Source organism: Haemaphysalis longicornis, unplaced genomic scaffold (genome assembly GCF_048455015.1).
Source record: "Haemaphysalis longicornis isolate Haplotype H1 unplaced genomic scaffold, Haemaphysalis longicornis Haplotype H1 scaffold_4, whole genome shotgun sequence".
NCBI lineage: Eukaryota > Metazoa > Arthropoda > Arachnida > Ixodida > Ixodidae > Haemaphysalis > Haemaphysalis longicornis.
Window position 1 is genome coordinate 4427002 of NW_027526361.1, and position 24784 is coordinate 4451785.

Here is a 24784-nt window from a genome sequence, read left to right on the forward strand (position 1 = left end):
TCGGGGATTTGAACTTGCGACTTGCAAAACGATGTACCCAAGTGCTTTAGCAATGCCAGTGGCGGAAATATGAAGTATATAATGTATAGCCAGTTTAAATGTTTTAGTTAGTTTTAGCATTTCGAGCAGCTTATATGGCTATTTCGTGCAGTAAGCGCCCTCCAGATTCCCACGATATCTCATGTCTAGCGACTGCATTCCGTAGACGGAAGGGCGGTCGCAGATGTGTGGTCGTGCTGCTGACCGCTGTGCTAGTTCCCCCAGCTCAAAAAGTGCTTCCTGCATCCTGGTTTTACGCTGTACGATAAAAGTTTTGGTTGATTGCAATTCCTTAGTACCTATATTAACATCGCTGACTCTTCTCCCACCTCCAATTGGCCTTATATTTGTCTAATAGCGTACCAGTCAGCGAAGCGTCGCATGTGAGCTTTTATGGAGCAACTCTATACGGTCTACAAACTAACAAACTAAAAGCACATTCTTCCAGGCTGTCGTGGCTTATACAGTTTCCATTGAGTGAACGAACTGCGACCCGCCTGCAGCAGGCCGACTAAATGCTGGGCCGACCGATTCTGTCGGAGGGTGAGCAAACCAGCAAGCCGTGCAGTAGCGCAGCAGTCCAACAAACCAAGCCCTTTTGATTTAGTGTCGCGTGAAACATCACTGGAAATCAGCAAAGAGGATGCAGAGAGGGGGGGACAGCATTTTTGAATTTATTTTTCTTCTGAATAAAGTCGCATAAGCACAGCGAGTGTGGTAGAAATATGGCCTAGAGACTCTAAACTACAATTTGTGCTAGTAATCGGGCAATTTTATGGAACAAAATAATGCAACACACTTTTGATGATAATGCAAGTACATGTGAAGGCCTACACCTGGGGAGAATTTCAAGAAAATCGAAGGTGCGTCTTTTCGTGTTAGCGTCTCAACTTTGTTTTTTTTTCTTCAAACTTGTGTGCCCGTTGCACGTTAACTAGTAATGTACAACTATAATATTAAGTATGAGTTTTTCAAAATGTAAAGAGCAATGCGAGTAAAATTTGACGGTTGTAACTTCAGTACTTTTGTTAATATTTAGGCTCAAAGTTAAAAAAAAAAATTGGCCTCCACACCAAATTTGACATTTTATTTCGAAAAATTGACATTGTTGTAAGTCACAAAACTTTTTTAGAGAAATGTACACCTGGTGCAAATTGAGCAAAAAGTTCACGAATTTCTTCTGATATTTTCGTAGCCAGCCGTTGCTGAAGTTGGCCGAGGCACACGGGCAGGAAGTGGCGGTGGTTCACCTTGTCATGTTCCAAAATTTTTTAGTTAAACAAAATATTTCCCGGGGAAAATGCCGGAAAATCTGGACATTACAATATTCAGGGAATGATATAGAAAAATCTCAAGTAAATTGAATAGGTTGGCCAGCCACACTTTGTTCAATCTCATTCAAAATCACCCATTAACGCATCTGCCGTATGCGGGAGTATGCCGATCTTACACGCGTTTACGCCGAGCTATATCGATGCGCGAGTACATCGGTTTTACGCGTCCGTGTGGTTGGGCCTTCAGCCCCTTGGTGTTAGGCCGACACCACCTCTGTGCTACTGTTTTCTCATCTTGAAAACGCAGTTGCCCTCGAGCTGGCTGGTCCATATAAGCCCAAATGGATACAGCCATGCTTCAGAGTTTCCTAATCAAATCATACACCTATAATATTTCTTTTTAATACTATAAATAATCGAAAAATGGTAGTGATATCCAGCCTTTGCTTCTAGAAACCCTGATAAAGCAACAAGGCATCGACACTGCGCACTGGTGAAGCTATTCTGCGCATTGCGTAAATTTGTCTCAACTCTTTTTTTCATATGTTTACATTAGCCATAAAATTCTCTCTGTGGAAACTATAAGTTCCTTGCGCAAGGGTGATTTGAAAGTAAAATTCATGCATTTTTAGAACAAGCAAAGGGGCCCACGAGCAGGGGGTCCAAAGGCAGGGATGATACCACTGCACCATGGGGGCTTGGTTTCCGTGCCTAATGTTTTCTCGCATGCAGAGTTTTTTCCCCTAGATAGACTGCGTAGCACACCACAGTGGCATGTTGGCCGCATCATGATCAGCAGCGTGCTGCTACAGACGCTGCTGCCCACAGTGCACACTGGGGCCCGCAAAAGCAACCAACGAATATTACTTTAGAGCTCAAGCCCTGGGTGGTTCCACCCCGAGAAAAATGCGCCTGCACCCCGAAGCCTGCCAGTGCCACACAGCCAGAGTCACAAACCCGTGGTGGGGCACTGGAGGCTATGCTGCTGGCACACGATGTTCCGTGACCAGCGCAGCCTAACTGGCCATTAATTTGATTTGTGTTTGAGTGGCATGCACGACCAATAAGAGTTCTGCAGTGCACATGTATAGAAAAAGTGAGCGACAAGTCAAAACAGCGCATGTGCGACTACTGCTACGCATGCGGGGGTCACACAGACGTTGAGGAAACAGGCGGTGCAGCAGTCGCAATGCTGGAGAACACCGAGCATAGCAGTGCGTCCCGAGGTGCCACCAGCTCGCACAGATTTGCATTCGCATGTTTTTGCATTGCAGACAAATTCCACACATAGTTCAGGAAAGAGAACTACCCCTTTCAAAGAGCATAAACAGCAGTACTTCTGCTGTCAGCGCAGAGCAACTGTGAAGCAGGCAGTATGTCTCAACAGTTTTATTATCTTTGACGACAATCACCAGAAGGCACCTTGAATTACGCGACATGGCTCCCACATGCGCAGCAATCAGTAAGCACCTTGTTTTCAGCATGGGGCCTTGACGCAAATAGTGCACGTAACACGACTCTGTGGCATGGCAGTTATGAGCTTTGCTTGCTCAATGGGGAGTGCCATCACGATCTAATTTTGGTCATCTAATTTTGGAACGTCGCACGGAAGCAAAAAAAACAACAAATGTGTGCAGTGCTTCGCAACACTGCCTGCTTTGTACACGCACATCGAGGCTTTCTCCTGTGCACAATGATTCCCTGAAAAGCACTGTCAGTCACACGTATCGGATGCACCATGCTTTGGGTGGCATGCCTCAGTGCTGTCTAACGCAGTGTGCGAAAACGAGGCACCATTTGGGAACACTCTCGTAGAAAGACATCTGCGCAGGAGGAAAAAGCTGGAGTAGGAAAATACACGCCGTTCATCCCAACAAGGCAGCTCCACTCCCTGCAGGTTTGCAACCGACCACACTGCCTGCAGGACACCATGAGCACTTCAACTTATTTCCACACACACTCATAACGATAAGCAATGCATGCCAGCCGCGGGCAAAGTTTGTGGCTACAGTGATATTTGCATGCTTAACAACAACGAACAACCAACCGCCGGGGACCCATGTGGCACCAAAGCCAGCACACCTGGCAGCTGATCAAAGGTTCAAGTTCTAGCTTGCGCAGAAAAAAAATTGTTTGTATTGTTTTTCCAGAATATAGTACAGACGTGTGACACAGCAAGCTGCATAGCGACATGCTGAACATGTTATCTTATAAGCGCCTTATAAGCCAGCACAAAATGAGAAAAGAAAAGGCGAACTATAAAATTGAAATTTCAGTCCCATTCAGTGTAAAGCACAGCAGTAGTCTGTGAAACCAAATATCAGAAGCCTAGAATAGAGGAACCACAAAACAAACAGGTATGTAAATATTTCACGTGCTTAATTAAGAAAACTGCCTATCTTGCCCAAATACAGGGGGGAGAAAGAAAACATGCATTTTTAATGCAGTCACAGCAGCAAAAGAAACGCTGCTCAGTGAAAAGTTTATAACGTACAAAGCAAGACCTCCTTAGGCTTAGCAGCAGTCCTACAACAGAACACTTCCGCCGTGGTTCTCAAAACAGTTGTAGCTGAAGAAACACAAAAACTGCATGCCGAGCGTAAAATGCACCGATTTCCCCATGACCAGCACGTAGGAAATAGATATAAATAATTAATTAAAGGCTCTGCACCTGACTGCGCCAGCAGTGAGCACCAGTGTGCAAAAACGACACTAACAAAGTGGCAATGCGTCAAATCGCCCCCTCCCGTCCCATAGCGCACTGAAGCACTGTGCAGCACTTGTTGTCCAAGGCAAGCTGCGCCCAAGCGGAAGCTTCGATATTTTCCAGTAGCTGTGGCTTGCGGGAATGCTACGAGTAGTTAGACACAGCCCTGAAGGATGGCCGAACAAGCGCAGGAGGTAGAAGCGACACTGGCCACGACACGCCGAAGGGCACTCAACAAAAAGGCTCCCACACTGTCTCTAGTGGCACAAGTCTCTTGGCACAACAAGCTCCTCAACATTCAAGGAGGGTGGTCCCCGATCAATACTGGCCCTGCACGGGGTACTGAGAGAGAGAGAGAGAGAGAGAGTAAATATCTGTGACCACAATGACGGAACGGCCGATTTTTGGAGAGGCCTCCGGCGAGCACATTAGAGCAAACAAGGCACGCTAGTCCACCCCACCAGTTGGTTTCCCTTCTGCCGACTCGGGGCGAGCCTTCCTGCACAGCGAGAAACCTGGTCTGCTGCAAACCCTCGCTCCCTGGCCCCCTGAATCCTTCGAACGTGCAGCAGTGCACATCACGGTCAGGTCAGACAGATCGAGCGCTTTACAGAACTGACTGCGACACATGCTAGGTCTCCTGTCAGCCATTCCTCGCGGCACAAGCATTGACCAGTTTTCTGGAACACCATTGAACACATTATTCGCGGCACTGTGCGATAAAATTGGGCTAATTGCGGCCAGCAAAGTACTAGACTATGTCCCATGCTTCAACAAGAGAAGACGGCACCAGGTTGCTTGACACAGCTATCATGTGCAGCGCAGTAACAGGGCTGTCCAGCAAAAAGAACTTGCTCGGGACAATTTTTCTCATAAAAATATGACACATTTATGCCTCACCAGATATAGTTAAGGGCGGACAGAGGAACAAGACGTTCAAAAGTGACCAGTGAAGTGAAGCCAGCGAAGCGTGAAGACGTTACTAAGCTTGGTACTAACATTAAACTGAGGCCACACTCTTCCGAGCACAAACCTTGTTGTGAATTAGTTTGAACTGAGCGAAAGAAGTGCGATGGCCCACCAGCAGCTGGCCGAATGACTGTGCCAGAGGGTCAATGAACCACGCAGTCATGCCAAGCCTGCTAGAGTAGGCGTCACACAAAACGTCATAGGAAATCGGCAAGGACGATGCAGAGAGGACAGCACTTTCAAACTGATTTTTTTACTAAATAAGTTTGCGTAAACACACCAAAAGTAGTTGAAGCATGGCCTAGGGATTCCAGGCTACAATAAGCGCAAGTAATCCCACAATGTTTACACATCACTTCACTGTCCCTTCAATTAAGCGGGTGCCACAAAAAAGAACAAGCAAGAGTGTGGAACACCACCTTGTTCCGCAATGTGTTTCATGGCAGGAAGCCGAGTGTGGTGGCACCTTCCTTTTCAACAACTAGCCAAGTATGAACAAGGTGGGACAAACTAGCATCTTTCACCACAATACCGTTCACAGAATATGTGCTCCCAAGCATGAGCCAATCAGTAAACATGAATTCCTTCCGAAGATAAAGCCACTAATAGTCATTAGTGGCTTTATGATATGGACCTACAAAGGATCGGCAGGAACAATGCAAGACCACCTCCAACAAGCCGCCAACGTCAATCAATCAATCAATCAATCAATCAATCAATCAATCAATCAATCAATCAATCAATCAATCAATCCTGCATCGCTTTGTTGTCTTGTGTGTGACGGGGCTAGGACGCTCAAGTAATAGCGAACTTGGTGCATAATGTGTAGAATGAGAGCAGGGGGGGGGGGAGAGAGAGAGAGAGAGAGAGAGAGAGAGAGAGAGAGAGAGAGAGAGAGAGAGAGAGAGAGAGAGAGAGAGAGAGAGAGAGAGAGAGAGAGAGAGAGAGAGAGAGAGAGAGAGAGAGAGAGAGAGAGAGAGAGAGACCCAGCCAGAAGGCCTGTTTTGCCTTCCTAATGTTTTGCATTGCCTGCAGTCAACAGCTCGGTGTATGCCGCAGGTATCGGGCCCTGTGAAGGATCTGCGGTTACCAGTAATTAGAAATTAAAAGTTAGCACATGGGGATAACAACACCTTCAGAAAAGGCTGGGGTACCAGAGACAGATTAAACAGCCCTGCTCAATTTTGCACGATCACCTCGTGTATTTTGGAACTTGTTCTGGGTGACACTGAGTGCACCCCATCTAAGCTGTTCACAGCCTGAAGAACAGTGTGCGTCTAAAAGAAGCCGTAACGAAATGAGAAAAACACACACAAGAATGGCTAGGCATGCAGGCAACAACTTTCACAAAACCTGCACAAATTTAAATAGAACGTCTGCATCACAATCTGGAGAAAAGCTAGAAATGTGCTGCCTCTCGTCACGCTTTCTACTAAAAAAATGTTCCAAAACGTATATTGCACACTCTTTTTAAGGAGAGTTATGACCCCTGGACAGGAAGACAAGAACAGCTTCTCACCAGAGCTACTTAATATACAGAGCTGCAAAACTCCCCATAGGTGCCATGTATCAAAACGCAGCCCCTGGTTCACTCCCCTGCACCGCGGACTAGCAAAGCAACCGAATTTGCCTGCTGACAGAAAGTTGAAGCAGTAATCAGGTGTTTCCAGCTGCTTCCACTAGCCACACCAGATGTGTCACGGAAACTTCAAGAAACACTTCCCAACTGAATGCTTCCTCATTTGACAACCAAAACTTCGTGGATAAATTGTGTTAACAAAAGTAAATGTTTGGCAAAGTTTCATTTTGGTCCCCTAGACGTGGTGTCAAGATTACAGCCGCTTTTCAATTACTAAACCGGGGAGGTGCACGCAGGCCCCGCTTTTTCAAGCGGCGTTTTCCAACTGGCACATGGTATTGAAGAACTCTGCTCCCAGCAAGTCGTGGCAGAGTCCCTTCTCGTGGGGAATGGTCAGCGCTGGTCCCAAATGCAGGTGGATAAGTAAGCGGGGTCAGGCCCCTCCGCAGGGGTCGGTCAGTGGAAGCCCGGGTTGGTGTGCTCGATGATGCAGCGGCGGCAGTACCTGCGCACCGTGCGGTAGCCGTCCACAGTGACCCCCGCGCAGTCCTGCAGGCTGAGCTGCTGCAGGCCCCGGCAGAAGTAGGCCAGCGCCTGCAGGCCCCGGTCGGTGACCAGGTCGCACGACTTGAGGCTCAGCTTGCGCAGGTTCAGGCAGTGGCGCGCCAGGCAGGCCAGGCCGCGGTCGCCCACCTGCGCGTCCCGCCCCCGCTGCTGCTGGCAACCGCAGCCACGCCGCGCGCGCAGGCCGGCCGAGCTGCACCCTCACCTCGCACTTGCCCACATCCAGGGCCCGCAGGCGGGGGCAGGAGCGGGCCAGCACCTCGAGGCTGGCATCAGAGACGGCCTCGCAGCCGCGCGCGTTGAGGTAGCGCAGCCGGTAGCAGTGGCGGCACACCTGCTTCAGCCCCGCGTCCGACACCCGCTCGCACTTGGCCACGCTCAGGTAGCGCAGGTGCGGCCCCAGCTTGGCCAGCTCGTACAGCCCAAAGTCCGTCACCTGCACCCGCCCGCCAGCGTCGGTCAGGCAGGCCTTGCCCTTCTTCTGCACCCACCTCCCAAATCGTCCACTGGTTGTCCGTGCCAGGGGGCAGCAGAAAGTTACCCATTTACTCACATCTAACACACACCTTTTTTCCGGGAAAATACGTCCCAAAATCACATGCGCGTTACAACTGAGTAGGACTCAAAACTGCGCCGCCGTATCACCATCGACGTTTCAAGATGGCTTCTTGACTACTGAACACGTAGCCAGCGCTTCGTAGTTGACGCGTGTTTGCCTTTGTTGTCTGCGTAGTCTTTTTTTTTTGCGTTCCTCTGCTCTTTCCGCCATGGAATTTCCCACTGCGAAGACACGGCAGGTTCACCACGATGCTGAATTTAAGGGGGGATGCAGCTTTCAATTTCAGAAAAATGACCAAATCATCGTTTTTTTTTTTAAAGCCACACATTCGGCTTCTAAGTTTTATATTCTGTGCGTTTGCAAAGTTTTTCCGCGAAAAACTATCACAAATAGCATAAAAAATACTTTTGTCAGCCACAGTGAGAAAATAACAGCGCGAAAGGGCGGAAAAAAAAAAAAAAAAAAAAAACGATTTTCAGAGCGCTGTATTTCTGCAACTGTGCCACTGGGCATGGCCTAAAATTTTAGCATTGTTAGATTGACCGAGCAATCCTTTTTGCAGTTCCAGTTGTCTCTTTTATCTTCGTTCATTCACAAATGTACGACCGCCAGAAAAAAACAAAAAAAAAAGAAACGCAGATACGAAGCCAGAAAAAAAAAAACGCAAATACGAAGCCAGAAAAAAAAAAAAAAAAAGACGCAGATACGAAGCCAGAAATAGATGCTGAAGCACGATTGGCCCTCCTGATTGGCCGTCGCTGTGGCAATGCAAGATGGCGGCCACCTGAACTGCGTAGTGCGCCTCATGAGTTCATTTTCACTGTTTCGCTAGGCCAAGTTTCTGTTCAATCATTTGATCTGCTGTGGTATTCAACATGGACGTTATCGCGATGGGAATGCCAGAGATTGTGAGCCAGATTTCGGGAAGTTGCGTGGCTTGAAATGTGGGTCATTTAACGCTTTGTGTGTGCTTGTGATAGCGGTTCGCAAAGTGAACTTTTAGTCTGATTTGCAATGTTTACACGCTTAGTTATTGCTATGTTTGACAGTAGGCTTGGTAGCCTTGGGAAAGAAATGGTCGACACGTCAAATGCTGCGGCGCACAAGGCATTATCGCGGCACGTGGGGCATGGCCTGATTGCGCTACTGGTTACAACTTAGCCCCCCGAGTAGTTATAATTCATGCCTGCGACGTCAGATCTGATGTTAATACCGACTTCACGATGTAAACTACATTATTTCAAATCACAATATGTTGTGATAAACGTGCACCGCGAATATAGGGCTGTGCGCCAAGTGCAAGAGTTGGATGTTTGCCGTGGGACTTTTAGTGATAATGCGAATTAGTCAAAATTGTCAATGCGTAACCGTCGTCGGCATTAAAAATGTACCGTACCAGCAGCATTTTCCATGTTTAAAAAAATCTGATTTTTTGAAGCTCAGAGGGACAAAAATTAAAGCAGTTCCACTCAACGTGACAGCTGTCAAAAGTGCAGCCCAGTGATTCACCAGAGAGGCTGTGGAACCGTTCTCCGCTCACTGCTACCACCACTCACGCTCTTCCCCTCCCTGTTTTGCTCCCTTGTTGATGAACTGAACAGAGGTTTGTCCAATGCAATTCAAATTTCCTGCCTCCGAAGTGCTAGAGCACCCTCTGCCTGGAACAGCATGAGCAGGAGTTCTGTGCTTTTTGTGCTTGCTTTCATCTCACACGTGACGAAGCTATACTGCGCAGATTTGAACGCGTGGCCTCTGCGGCCACTTTTTTCGCTTACTATTGTAAAAACCAATCCAACGATTGTTCCTAACTAAATGAATGCAGGGGCTGCCGGTTAGTTAGAGAGATTTCGCCTCAAAATGTACCTGCAGTTTTCTTTGTGCTAAATAATGGGGAGATGTATGACAAGTGCTTGATTGATTGATTGTAGGGTTTAACGCGCTGACGGAACGCAGGCAATGAGGCCCGCCGTAGTGGAGGGCTCCGGATTAATTTCGACCACCTGGAGATCTTTAACGTGTGCCAAAATCTCGTACACACGGGCATTTTTGCTTTTCGCCTCCATCAGAAAAGCGGCCGCCGCGGCCGGGAATCGACCCCGCGACCTCGTGCTCAGCAGCGCAACGCCTTAGCCACTGAGCCACTTATGACAAGTGCCAGTGGTTTCAAGTGTTTTAAATGGTTATGACTAAATAAACTGCTTGTTTTTCAAAGCTTCTGAGTTACACTGTTACAGTTACGCCATGGGGCTACTATATCTTATGTTATGTGCGTTATGTTTGGGTGAGTCATGTTGCTACGTCACCTGATTGCGGCGGTGGTCACACATCGTGACAGCGAACGAGCTATGACGACTAGGCGGGACCTTAAAGTGCACTGCACTTAAAGCTCCAATCCACAGGTTCCACACCGGCCGAGCCCACACACTGCGCAGGTGAAGCCAGGTCCCCACATGCCCCCGGCAGAAGCGGCCCTGTTCTGGGCAACAGCACCCCTGCGCTGCTGCCCCCTCGTGAAGGGCCCCTTGCCTGCACGCAGTCGCTGATGCTGAGCTCCCGGAGCACGACGCAGTAGCTGGCCACGCACTTGAGCGCCACGTCCGTGAGCCGCACGCAGCGGCGCAGGAACAGGTGTGTGAGCTGCGGGCAGGCCCGGGCCAAGGCCTTGATGCCGCAGTCCTCCAGGGCCTGGCAGTCGGTCAGGTCCACATACTGCAGGTACAGCTGGCCCCCTCCCGCCACGGGGGGCAGGGGGCAGGAGGGGGCAGGCGCCACCTCGGCAGGGCCCCCTCCCCCGGGCCTCGGCCGCACGCTCGTCACCTGGTAGCAGCCTGCAGGTCCACGACCAGTCAATGTTGGGACAAGAGCAAGCACTCGGGCAGGGGCACGTCTCGGTGCAGCCCGGACGATGTCCGCTGCCCGCACAGGGTAAACTGTGGTTAGAACTGCTGCTGCGGGAACAACAGTGTCAGCACGCAGAGTGGTCAACACACTTCTCTGGCCACATCCTGAATGTGCAAATGCCATGACCTAACTGGGGTTTTATGCACCAAGAGGTGCCGGCACGAGAGGCTCCCGTACTGCAACGGTGGGGGGTCCCCGCTCACCAGTGACGTCCAGACGGGACAGGTTGAGGCAGCGCGTGACCACCTCCGAGACGCCCACGTCGGTCACCTGGGAGCAGCCCCGCACTTCGAGCGTCCGCAGCTGGGGGCACCTGCGGGCGACCGCGCTCAGGCCGCTGTCAGTCAGCAGCAGGCAGCCGCTCAGGCAGACGCGCTCCACAGCCGAGCACACGCCCGGCGTGTCCCGACTCAGCAGCCGGAAAAGGGTGCGCAGGCCTGCCACCCCACCCAGAGGAAGGCACGTTGCAATCGGGCTCACAAACGGAGTCGGCTGCAACGCAGCCAAACTACTTCCAAAACCACACTCAATCCAATCAAGAACAATCAATCAGTCACGTCAACAAATTTTGGGTGCCCTATCCACATGAATCAGCCAGCCGTCGCCCACATGACTGCGGCTGCAATCAGCACCCCGTTTAAGTTGTTATGGCTCCGAGGAGGTACCACCACACAGCACCCATCAAGCACAAGTCCATTTCGCTTGCCGACTGTGGGGGGAGCCAGGGACCACCACGCACACTGGCAGTCCCAGAGACATGAGCGCACGGGCACGATTGACGTAGACAAAGCAGAGCCATGTTTTCACGCAAGGCTTTGCTCGCCTGCCCCGAGCACAAACGTTTTTAAACACTTGAAGACTCTCAGGCTGAGTTCATAAATTTAGGAAAAGGTTTAGCAAGCACAAGGTATTTCTGCTACCACAGTTGTGTGCATAAAATAAAATGTCTTCTGCCAGGTGCGTGGTGTCACGTCTTTTGCATGTGCAAGGTAGAATCAGCGTCAAATGGTTTCTCCGAAGTTTCGTACGTAAGCATGCCTGCGTATTCCAATCGGGGGTGTCGTGAATCATGCAAATATGATATAGACACAGGAGAGGTGTAAATGCAGTGGAGAGGAGACACTTCTTGGGCCCTGAAAGATGTGGTCCCATGTTTCCAACTGTCTGCACTACCAAGCACACGATACGATGCCCCCAGGAGAGGGTGACCAGCAGGGCCAAGGCACAAAGAAGTCGTGGGGCACCGGTCGCCCAACCACCCAAACCCTGCAACCGGCATCATGCTCCCGGGATGAAGTTCCCTCCTCACTGCTGCAGTTTCAAGGGGACGTAGGTCACCCTGCCCTCATGTGGAGCAAAGTGGTGCGTGCACGTCAGCCACTAGTCGCCAAACTAGACGAGAAAGTGTAAGCTTTTGCAGCCAGGAACCAACTGGGAACACCAAGGCATGGCCTCCGTTAAGGGAGTGTGGAAAGCACTTGGCCTGCTTGCATCTTGCCTGCACAACAGAGATTTATACCCGCAAATTCCTAGCATTTTGAAATCAAGACTGTTTCCAGTGCCTTGCTCGAAAAGAAATGAACCCGTGAAAGTGCTTACAACAACTAGAATAAACCACTAAATTTGTTTGGTAGTCTGGGCACATCATTCAAGTCTTGCCCAGAATTTCATTTGCCGTGACAGGTTAGCACAACACCACACCAAACCTAGCAGTCCACAAGCCACAGCTCCACTAAAACCAGTTTGTGTGCGTGAAAGTGTTGGCTGCTAATTCAACTACTGAAAAGGCATGCCCTTTTCAAGACATCGTTTTCGACTGATCAAGCGAATAGCAGCGAGTATCCTACATGGTTCTGCACACGCCATCTGCAGCACTATCTCGCACCAACAACAAATGCTGCATGTACTCCTCCCGTATGGGCCAGGTAAACAACAAGCAGAACACACCGAGGCTGGAATTCTTCCTCTCCTCCGGCAATCAAAATCAATGAACAAAATTTGCGCCTGTGACCGTGGGCTTTTCTGCAACCCCCCAAGGTTGGAACCCCAGTAGTACCCCTGACAATACACTCTGAAGCTACAGGTCAGTCCTGCATTACTACAGCTGCAGTACTAGAAAGTGCAGGGGCTGTAAAGCTCCGCTGCAGTTTGGCCCCAGTCACCCTTGAAGTTGCAGCCAAGCCGGCTCTGAAACGTTGGGTTGTCCGTTCTCGGTACAACTGGTTAGAGTTGCACTTATATTTCTCATTTTGCTTTTTGCCATTTCCTTTAATCGCCCAGGGCTATGCTCACACTGCGAGATTTGCTTCAGGGAATGATATGGGTTTTTTTTCGTTGCAATAAAATGACCCTAAAAAAGTACCCCCAGCATCCATGCATTATAGCCTCCGGACAGAGGCCCGCCAACAAGCCACCCGCACCCTGGTCGACGGGCAGGTGCTCCGAGCCGAGCACGATGCTGGTCCACAGGCGGGGCTCCCAGGCCAGGAAGTACCAGCGGCGGCAGACGCGGGCGCAGCGGCACAGCTCATCGCTCGACAGGCAGGCCAGCACGCGCAGCAGCAGGTCGTCCGGCAGCCGGTCGAAGAGGCAGCGCGGGGGTCTCTGCGACTGCACCGGCAGCTGGTGGTGGCCGGAGGCGCCGTTGGGCCAGGCGGGCAGCAGCGTGTGGTAGCCCAGGTCGCCCCCGCCCGGGGAGCAGCTGCGGCGCCCCTTGGGCTGGCCCGAGCCCCCCGCCACGCACTCCATGGCTCAGCTGCCGCACAGGGGCCCAAACCAGGCAGCAGCCGCCCCAGGAACCGCCACTCCTGCAGCGTCAACAGCCATCCCCCTGCACAACTGTGCGCAGGTGCACAGCAAAGTCCCTGCCAAGATGCCTCAGACCGCTGTCGCACTAGCACATGCTGCGAAAGGATATGGCTTATACAAACTACAGTCCCCCAAAGCACTGACAACCAGTCACCAAAACTGACTGCAGCAGAAAAAAGGCCCCTATAGGGACCGGTCACTGCTCAGAGGGCGCGACGAATAAAGTACACCTAGCGCCGCCCCGTGGAAGCTTGAGCTAACTTTGGGTCGGTGAAAGCCAGACGGCGGGCGCGCGTTCATATATTCTGCACCTCGGGGTTGTTTGTTTTTGCGATCCTGCGATTGTTTTTGAAAGGTGTCTCGTACTTAAAAACTGTTGCTGCAAATAGTTTCCCCGTGTCTCATTAGCTTCTGTGCGATTTCCGGACAATTATGGGGCTGAACTACTACTGTTGACATTCGCGCGCGCGAGAAGTTACAGAGATTGTACGTTCCCGCGCGCGTGTACGCCGCGAAAGAAATTGATGGGACAGACATCGTTGCGAAGTCCCATTCAGCAAGGGAAGCTTATTTAAAGCGCCAATTCAGTCAGTACCGTATTTTCCGGTGTATAACTCGCGTTTTTTTTTCTGAAATTTTCGTTGGTCTTATCTACCGGTGCGACTTATGTATGGAAAAATCTGGTTCGCAGCAGCCGCATGTGGCCAGCGCACGTTAAGAGACACAGCTCTATGGTCTAAATGAATTCGAAGCCTACCGCTAGGGTGTTTCTCATAGCCCATATGTCGCTTCGGGAAGTTAAACCAAAGAATTTGCAGCTTTTTCTAGTCAAAAACAATGATAATGGCCTGCGATAACAGCGCGCCACTTTCTGCCATGCGCAGTAACTACAGTTCTGAATAAATTCAAAGTAATATCAAACTGGGTAGCAAAAATAAAATGCAGTTTATTTATAAATTATTACAGAGAATTACTCTGAAGGAGGTAAACGTGCTGCTAATTTTTAAAATGACAGCTTGGTGATAAGTTTCGATTTTCAGGCCGCTTCTGGGCGCGTCACTTCCGTCCGCCATGACACCTTTATTGTGCCGATTTACGACAGCACGCAAGAGATGCGCGACGTTTGGAGAGGTGGCTTAATGGGTCTCAGACTTTTGGGACTCCATTTCTACAAGAACAGTTGTAGCCGGGTTCATAAAGGCCGGAATGATCCGTTCCGGGAGTGGTGACAATGTTGGCGAAGAAGACATCAGTGAGTCGGAGGACGACAGCGATGTGCCGGCGGAACTCCCACTTGAAGTTGCTGAATTGTTTGTTAGCGAGTCGGAGGAAGAAGACTTAGATGGTTTTGCCTAAACGCCGTCTGTAAGTACATGCCATCTGTGTGTATCAATAAACCATTTTTGAGAAATTAGTGCTGTCTAGACTTTGCACGTGTCTAGCCCTCCTTACCAGGCGATGCGTTGATAGGCGGCGGCCGCCGCAACCATGTACTTTCGCCTCTCTTTTTAACGGCCTGATTCACTATGAGTTTACCTAATTAACAAGTGCGTCTTGTACACCGGTGCGTCTTATACACCGGTGCGACTTATATACGTTTTTTTTTTCTTCGGAAAAACTGGCATTTTGAGGGGGGTGCGACTTATAGACCGGAAAATACGGTATTAATTTGTTCTTGTATCACAGCCTAATAAATTGTCCCCAGCGTATACAACGGCGCTCCTCGACAGAAGCGTGTTTGTGTTTTTTCCTCTGTTCGCACAACCATACTACAGTTACTTTTTCGGTTGCCCTTCTTCAGCTCGGTTGGTGTTGTCCCTAATTAAAAACGGATTCCAAACGTTGTTAGCTGATGACAAAGTAAACGCAGTTTCACACAGTTGGAAATCTGCTGCAGAGCTGTGGTTGTCTTTACGAAGATTCCACTTAGTTTCCGCTTCTATCTTGTGAGTAATGTTAGAGTCCTCTTAGCGGCTAATTGTGATACAGTTTGTTCAGGCCATTCGGAATTCTCCAAAAAAGTATTTCCTCCTCCTGCCTATCCTCTGCTTAAACAATAATAACCAACTTTCAGAGTACACAAAACGCATTAAAGAAGTCAGCGCGAGTAAATGCAACGTTGCCTTTGATAGGTTGCCACGCTCTCACTTGGAATGCGTGGCCGAACTCTGCACACTTTGGGGGACAAAGTAGGGCAGTAAGCGGGATGCGTATTGATCGTCTTGACATTGCTTTTGGCGTCACCCGCAACGTGCTGTGAAGATTCTCTTGTGTCACCTTTTGGCATCCATTTGGTGCCGTGAAGTTCGCTAAAAAAGGTTACTGCTGATAAAACAATAGTGTCGGAAGCCGTAATACCTTGTTTTATGCAAATACTACGACGGCATGCGATTCATCGCAGCGTGCGATGTGTATGAAACACTGAAAGCAAACGTTTTAGTTTTATGGCCCTTCGTCTTTGCGGTGCGCATAAACAGTCATCGTACTCATAATTTTACTCTTGCTACTGACCAAAAATGTCATGGCTTTCTTACTGCTAAAATCCATTTCTTGCGACGCTTATTCTCCACGGCTGCCTGAGAAACCTGTACAGAACGATGGCAGGCTGCCTTTCGCAATTGTGGCAGTCCCCGCAGCAGTAGTGGCGCTGCCACTCATTCTTTCCAGCAGCATTTTCATGCTTTCGGTCCGTGCAACTTGCAATTATAACTATGTTTCTTAAAAAACTTCCGCCACACAACGGCTGGTCGCGACATCCACCGACCCAGAGTTGCTAAGCGGCAGCGAGAGGCGGCGCTGTAGTCGCGCGCAAACTTCAGTGTCCGGTGCCTGTAGACCCGAATCACTGCACGAGATTACATAGGTAGTAGCTTTTCATCCAAACCAAACACTCTTTCTACCCAACCCCTGGGGCTGACTTTTCCGACATGTTCAATATCGCTCCACACATTAATTTAGGCAAAAATCCAGCTTTTGTACCACACTTGACAGGATCCTGAGGGACACTACCTGGGCTACAGCACTGCATCCCGCCCTCTGCCGAAGTGGTCCCATCCTCACCAGGGTGCATCAGAGAGCCCATCTGCAAAGGAAGCACACATTCTCGAAATACTTCCTGCTTACTGGCCCCATTTGGCTTCAGGCAGACGCATCAACGCGCTACCTTATTCACGACACGCAATGTCAACTCTGGTAGAGAAAACATACAGAGGCAAAATACAACCTTGCTCTGTTTCAAGATCTAGTCTGTGGTAGCGCAGCCCTACTGGGGCTCCGAAGGACGTTGCTTTTAAGAACAAAAGATAACAAATGTTGAAAACCTTTCAAATTTGACGTAATTGGGGAGATACTAACACAGAGTTATCCACGTGTCAACTCCATGATGATATTCGAAGTTGGGTGTGCGGGTGCACGTCCAACTTTGAGTGTGCTAAGAAAGTACAGAGGCAGTGATTGCATGCATGTGCCTGCCCCTTTTATTAACCTGTCTGCCTCACATAACAAATGAACAAGGTATTTTCGACAAGGAAATGCCAAGCACTGAAGCACTGCTTCAGTGCTTCAATGCTTGGAATAGCTGAACTAAACTAAATAACATTTGGTTTCATTCAGCTGCGAGGTGCTGCTCATTCGCAGGCACCTTCGTAGGGGCTGCGCCACAGCACTTCCTTGTCTAAAGGAAAGGCAAGCACTCCACTGGAGAAAGCCCACTGCGGCAAATGCTGTTCCAACAGCAGTTGCTGTGTGAAAAAGCCAGGGACTTTTACGCGGAGGTGTCACAGTGGCTGCCTTCAACGAATACCAACAAAAACTACACGTCACACCTATCGCTGCTAAGACAAATACCAAAGACAAGGGACCAGGTGAAAAGTATGACTGCCAATGACAAGCGTTTCAGCAGCTGGACTGACCAGTGACTTGGAGTAGGTACCTTGTTATCCCTGGGCGGAGTTAGAACAAATGTCAAAGATAAGCGCTGCAGCAGTTATCTTTCCAACTGCCACTGAAACACATACCAAAGACAAACGATTGGTGTTCTGCTGAGGTCAAATAAGGAACTAGAGCGACCTGATGCTGCTCTTGTGAGAAAAATTGGCTGCATGCTTTTGGCCCTGTGGGACGCAGCCATTTCAGCCCCCAGTGTTCTAGAGGAGGACCTCAACGAGTGCTGGCCAACCAGTACTTCACATGCTTTTGGACCACTGAAAACAAATCCCTAGGAGGACTGTACTTGCGGTACTTTTAGCTCTGCCATAAATAATGGGGAGAAGGCACTCCAAACACCTACGGACACTGAAGCAAATGAAAGATAAAAATTCAATGGCAAGCATTACAGCTACTTGGTTAAAAGAAGATATGAACGCCACCTGCACAGTGGAGGCACAAAAGATGTTAACAACTCAGGGTCACTTTCTCATTGGAAAAAAAATGATACCGATAACCAACACAGAATACGATGACTGATAAATTCAGTCTCCTCGAGAACATCCCTAGGTTGTGTACAGTTTGTTCTGCTCTTGGCTCTGGCGACCACAGAGAGTGTACCGAGCAAAAAGGATGCTTGCAATGAAGAGGTGGAAGGGACTACCGTAAAATACGAATCAAGTGCCCCCCCTCCCATAATCCGAGTATTTAGAGTTTTCACGTACTACCGAACAAGCCCTCCCCCTTAAAGGAGTACTGACACGAAAATTTCATGTTCCACTTTTATTGCTTTTATCGATGCTTAATGGTCTGGCGAATCCGAAACAGCACTTTAAATACTTCAGCGTGCAATAATTAATTACATTGAACAGCCGAAAACCGTTTGTTTCAAATTCCCGCGCTTTCACCCCGAAAGACAGAATCCCGGCATGACCTCACCGCTTTGTGCGGACGTCAAAACACTGGGGAGGCCGGTGCGGGCGTTGTTTCGACTGCGCCGCCGCCGGAGGTGAACGGCTGAGCTGCAAGCCGGTAGGCCTACCATTGCGGCGAAAATTCGATGACCGCTTTCAATAAATGTCCCGATGGCGACTTCTATTGTGATTCCGGGCTATATTATCGCTTCCTTTCTCGTGTGGAACTTTATTTTTGCCAACAGTGGCTTTCTGGGCAGCGGTTATGCGAGTAGCTCTGGCTACGTGCACCCGTTTGTAAATGCGCCGGCGCCCACTCGCAGGGCCACGTGCATGAAGTGACGTCACGAGTTATTGACGAGCAGTATCCGCGTCACTTCTTTTGGCTTTCACGGGATGATGTCACGCTAATGTCCATTTGCTGAGCGCCGCTCCGCGCGCTGCTCCGTCGGCGCGATAAATGAGATCCAATTAAGTATGCTCTTTGCATCGCAGGCCGCTCATATTTCATCCAGGGTATTTTGTTGAGTAAAGGAAGCAAACCGTGCAATGATATTACCGCGAAAATTGGTGTCAGTGCTCCTTTAACCTACTCTCTTATGGCCCAAACCTGCAAAACCGAAACCGGCCAGGAAAACGTCTGACTGCGAAACATTCTACTCCAAAATCCAATCTAAGAACGCAAGGCTTACCGTAAATTCTGCTCATGCTCGCCATTTCGTCATTGTCATCTGACAGTGCCGAATTTGCTTGTGACTTTGCCACAATGGTGGTTTGTGACAAGCATTCGTATACAGATGAGAAATATAAAGTTGTGGAATGGCATCGCCACTTTGATTAAGATTGAAAGAGGATATGCGAGCGGGACAAAAAGTGCGAGAGTTTGCTGCAGCAGAACTTTCGCAGGGCCAAGCTTTGGTGAAAGTTGAGCAACGGAGCGCCGTTGTTAGTGGAGTGGATGGCACTTGACCACTGCACGGGCCCAGGCTGACCCGAAAGCCTGGGCCGCCTGAAGCGTTCTAGCAGTGGGCCCGGGCTCCAATTCATGGGCCTGGCCGTAATTATTTCCGGCGTGAAGTGTAGAAATTAACATTAAAAGGAATGTTTTGGACTATTCCTGATGTTAGAGTTGTACCCATTGTTTTAAAAACGTCTCTTCCTAGGTCTTGTATTCTCACTGTACTGTGATTTTATTGACAAGTTTTTTTAGTGCACCAAGATTCTATATTGCCGCGAACCATGCATTGTTTATTTGTGTTTTGCTTTGGCCGCCCCCTGCGCTGGTCTGCGTTATCGTTGTTGTCTGTGTGCCAAGGGAAGCGCGTGTTCCGTTCTTTCTGTGCCGCATGCGTTATCTCTTCTGATAGGGAGAGCGTTCCGAACTAACGTGAACAGCCTAGAATAATCTTCGTTGATCTGCAGTGTTCTGGATACAATTCGACGATTCGAGAAACCCTCGCGCCGAGTGATAAATTCCCGCAGAGCAGATGCCCCGGCATTCGAATCGTCGACGCCCGCCTTCGCATGTCACTTTGTTGACTGCTGCTTCGCCGCCTGTATTCTTTGAGTTGTTAGGGGAGCACAAGTTCGCTCCAATAAACGTGTTTACCTTGAAGACAACTGCGTCGTCTTTGGCCATGTGACAATATTGTGTGGTATAACATACCAAAGATGCAATTACAAGGAATGCCGTAGCAAGAAAGGGATTAATTCACACAAACTGGAGCTTTGCACGTCTATGTACACGTCTGCTTTACATCTCGTACTTGTCGAAATGCGGCTGGCACAGCCAGGAATCAACATGGTGTGCTACAGAAGCAGCACTGCTAGCCAACCAATGCAGGTCAAGCATTTCAGTGCACGTGCATACTCGTGGATTGAAACGCAGCACCGAAAATGTCACGAAAGCTTGCACTCACGTGAGCACAAGACTTGCATGGCGAAGCTGTTGTAAGTGAGCATTGCCGGACACATAGTTAACTCTTTCGTTACCACACCTATTCAAATCGATCACCGGTGATTGATGATTTATACTGCCTATTTTCTACAAGCTACAAGCAAGCGGCTACCCAGACAGCACACTAGTATCAGTTGCAGAAAAAATTTTGAACAGCATGAAAAGAAAGAAACAGCCAGAGCCCAGGAGCAATGACAAGAAAAGCATTGTTGTTCCGTATATACACAGGGCCTCACATAAATTAAAGAAGATAGCCGTGCGCCATGATCTCAATGTGGTGTTTTCTGCGCCAGTCAAACTTAAAGGGATGTGCCCAAAAGTAAATGCTGTACCGGATGCCACCAAAAAAGCCTGCAAAACCTAGCATGAAAATAAGTTCGTCGACTGTCAAGTAGGAGTAGTGTACAACATTCCTCTGGACTGCGGCAGAGCATACGTGGGCCAGACGGGGAGATGTCTGAATGAGAGGCTTAGAGAGCACCGGTACAGATGTGAGTAAACGGCCCCCTCAGGCAATTTGACAACCCACTGCAAAAAATGTGAGTGCAACCCATTGTTTCAGGAAACTTCAGTTCTGGCAAGATCACGCAACAAGACGTCACACGAAATCTGGGAAGCCTATCACATTTCAACACAGCAGGCCGAATGCGTGAGCTCATGCTCAATCGTGCTGGCCCCACCTGAAATAGAATTCATGAAGAGCAGTTCATAGCAAATAAGCGTGGTAACCAAAAGCGTCTAGTGCAGATAACACTGTTGCTCAGTTCTACAAGCAAAGATAAAGAGCCATTGAACAGATTCCGATGTTTAGCACCTGTTTTTATCAAGAATGTGCTTTCATTCCCCCTCCCCACCTTTTCCACTCGTACTTTGTAACCCTTTCTAAATGCTTTGTTTTTTCACTTCTAATAAATCAGTTGTTGGTTTGCGCTCGTGCTGTCCACGCCGTCCGTTTGTATTCCTTACAAGTGTGTCCTTAGTAACCTCAAGTGCAGTTCTGAAACATGCAGAACCAACTAGCCCAATTCATCACCTTACTGATACTTATATTGCCTACTTCGACATGTTGTAGTCATTCCTCGTACACCTAATGCGGCCAGTGGTTTGTCTAAGCAGTGCCCTTTTAGAATCAGTTTAAATTTTCCCGCTCTGGCGACATTGAGATTTTTTTATGGCGTTTTTTGCGAGCTGAGGTGCATATGTTTTTGAGGAAGGGGGTGCGGCTGCTGTACTTGACAAAAAAGCATGCCGCTCGTGGTTAGGCTGCATTACCATAACTTTTTTTTTCTTTATCAAAAGGCTCCTAGCAAATCAAGTAATAAATAATGTTGTCAGCTTTGTCATCCAACAGCGTTGAGAGGTGATACCTGAAAATGACACCAGCTCTTCCCTAGTGATCTTAGGTTCAGAGAAAGGGTAGCTTTATTCCGACAAAGCCTATTTCTGACAGAACCCCGCATGTCTAGCAAGTGTGCCTGGCACTTTCAGCCAGTTTCCAGCAGTTTCAGTTTTGTTCTTGCATTGCAAAATTCACATTTGGCGCTACTACGCAGTTACCCAACTACAAGCTGATTTTCCATGGCACCTCCGTTGCCCGCTACTGTTCCTCGAAACAAGCATGCCGCTCATGCTTCCACTTTACCAACGCCTTACTTCTGCGATAACAGCTTCAGCTGAAAGTCAAAACATAACATCAAGTCGTCGGATATCAGTTCAGACGAGAAGAATGCTTCGAATAGGCCTTGAACACTGCCAGCTGTTCAGCGGCCAGTTTCGTTTCCGTACGATGGTATTTCGGAGATCTAGTGTTGCATTTTAGTAGAGCTGTCTATTCCGACAAAGTCTGCAACAGGCTTGTAATTGTTTCTTTTCGAAATTGTTAGGTGGCACTGCAAAGTAGTAGGCTTGTAGCGCTGAACTCGCTTCATAGCACGACGGAGGCTGGGTGAAAGCTTGCTGGGCACAATTCTAGCACACCGCACCTTATTCCTGCAAGCAGGGCTACCATAGTGAGTCAGAACATGATAACAAACTGCAAATGAAAGTTCTGACTGATAACTGATGATCAGAACGCCAACAAGCATCCACCACCGAGATTGATTTTGAACTCCAAGCAGATATTTTCGCATATCGCTTGCTTGCCTTCAATATTGTGCTGGTCATATTCATTGACAAGGTCACGTGGAGACTAACTGGGGCCTTTAATAATGTCAAACCACCAGATTTCTTCCACAGAACCATGCAAAATGCCAAAATTTGAAATATAGGTTGGGCTTCACCACGAGGCATCCCGCAGGCTAACATTTTTTTTTTACTCAACTCAACTCAATTATTTTTTTTTCCTAGGATGGGCTTTTGAAATGTTTATCCACAAAATGTCTATTCCAAATTTTTTCCACTACTGGTGGTTTATTAACACTCCTTTTTTTTTTATTTTCTTCAATGCCGGACAAAAACTTCGACAATTTTTTTGCAATGATTATTTATGAAAACATTATTAAAACTGGTGTCATTAAAAAGTGCATGGAATGATGATGATAAATTCTTTTATTAGGAAGGGGAGGACCGAAGGTCGCTGGAGGGGGAAGAGGGGGAATAAGGAGGGAGGTAGACGCCCACTAAATCATGCTCGCCAGGCCACTGGCAACGCCAAACTGGGATAAGGTCACCAGGTGTTGGGGATTTTCGAGAATGTCCCTATGTAATGCTTCTATATCTGAATTTTGAAAAACATTATGGTCCAGTCTATGAATATCAAAAGCGGAGCAGTGCAGAACAAGATGGTCCATGTTTGCTTCACACACAGTGTGACAAAAGGTACATGTGCAGGGGGCAGCGGTGCCAATGCCCTTCTTCCTGTCAGCAAGTGTCGGCCACTTATGGATGATATGAGGTGTAGTGGCCGTGTTGGCAAGTACTTTGTTAATAAATATTTCTTGCGATCGGCTGAGGGGTAAATTCTTAAAGATTTGTGGAGGGGTAATGCTTTTTAATCTCTCGCGGTGAAGAAACCGGAGGTAGAATCGTACTCGCGCCATTTCGAAGTGGCCGCCTGGCAGCGAGTTCGCGTAGGGGTGGTCGCGGAGGTCGGGAGATCCGAGCAGGAGAGGCTGGAGATGTACAGGTAGAACTCCAGATTGTGACGTGGCAAGAGCATGTGCCACCTCGTTACCACCCCCGCGATCCCCGACGTGTCCCGGCGTCCAGGTGACCCTAGCGTCAACGTCGTTCCTCTGCTTGTGCTGGAGTATCTGGCGGATGCGTTGAGCAGTGGCGTCGTCTGTTTTTGGGTCCTCAATGCTATGTAGTGCCTCAAATGAGTCCGTATATATGACGGAAGGCCCGGTGTTGTCCCTTAGAGCTGCCCAGATAGCCAAAAGTTCTGCTTGTGCAGGTGTTGCGTGGTCCAGTGTGCAGACGTAACGTCTGGCTTCTCTGGTCGAGGGTTTGTACCAAGCCAAGGCCAGACGAAATCCATCGAGAGCAGCGTCAGTAAATACTGCATTGGCGTTGTGCTGATTGTGCCTATGAGAGAGGTGCTCTCTGGCTGAAGTGGCGTCATTTGCGGGGGGCGTGCATTTTGTGTCATTGCAATGTGTGCCTAACCAATATGTATGGCACAGAAAAAATGCTTTTTGTTAGAACCCCCAAAATCGGTCAACTTCGTGCGGTAATGAAAGAGTTAAGTTTCAGTATCACTGTTTACTTGCGTAGTTGCAGTGCACGTAATCGTCATCATATGCATCCAAAAGGTCGTCGTCTTCTTCGTGGTGAAAGTTGGATGCAAAGTCTGGCGAAGATTTCTTTATACGTGAGCACTGAAGAACACATCACCACGCATTTGTACAAGTTTGAAATTGTTTATTTACATGTTCTGTCGTTGCTTTGCACTATTCTAGTTGCACTCGTCGTCATATGCATCATGTCATCGTGTTCGATGAAACTGTTTGATGAAACAGCTTCTATGAAGTGCCTTTCAATGTAACGGCACTCGATGAATTGTCTGCAACCCATTCGTGGGATGTCGACAAGTGAGGTGTGTTCAAGACCCCTCGCTTTGCCCTTGTCTGTGTCGACATCACAAAATTTCGCAATGTCGTGCCAGCAAGCCCAAACTAGCAATCGCGCGTAATAAATGAAATATGAGTGTTTGTCTCGTTAATTCAGAAAGACAAAACTGATTTTTTTTTTCAAACTGGACATGCATCGAAAAAGTACTGAAATGTAATTTCGTGCACTTAAATGGCGGCGATTTCGCCCGCAGCTTTACCTGGAATCTCATGCTCGCATAAAAACCTAAAGGACCACGCATGCACAGCTGGATCAAGGAGTTGAGCGGGATTATCAAACCGATGTAGCAGCACTGACAAATGGCGTCAGCCTAGGGACGCCGCGTAGATATCTCCCATAACAAATTCGCCTTATAAAGCACCGCATTGCTGGGGAAAGAGAAAGCAGGGAGATTGTCCGAAACCCTTGAGCATCAGTACCTAGCTGATGTCAAGACGCAAACCATCCAGGAAACTTTTTACCCGCATGTTATGTGGTGCACAACTATCATTTCAATAAAACTCTGTCCCGTTGGCCAC

The 24784-nt window shown here is 48.7% G+C and overlaps 1 protein-coding gene across 4 annotated transcripts in view; it reads right to left on the bottom strand.

The window, feature by feature from the left end:
• Positions 1–2687: 2687 nt before the first annotated feature.
• LOC144178143 (uncharacterized) overlaps positions 2688–24784 on the bottom strand; it is a 45319-nt gene continuing 23222 nt past the window's right edge. For 3 of the 4 annotated variants that reach the window (XM_077705709.1, XM_077705711.1, XM_077705708.1), the window contains 6 exons: positions 16410–16482; positions 13013–13399; positions 10796–11029; positions 10218–10519; positions 7338–7568; positions 2688–7261 (listed from right to left, as the gene is read on the bottom strand). In XM_077705709.1, coding sequence (XP_077561835.1) covers positions 7025–7261; positions 7338–7568; positions 10218–10519; positions 10796–11029; positions 13013–13340 — 1332 coding nt within the window. In that variant the 5' untranslated portion in view covers positions 13341–13399; positions 16410–16482 and the 3' untranslated portion in view covers positions 2688–7024. Of the gene's footprint in view, positions 7262–7337; positions 7569–10217; positions 10520–10795; positions 11030–13012; positions 13431–16409; positions 16483–24784 lie in introns of all 4 variants that reach the window. The other variant, XM_077705712.1, reaches the window with a different exon arrangement.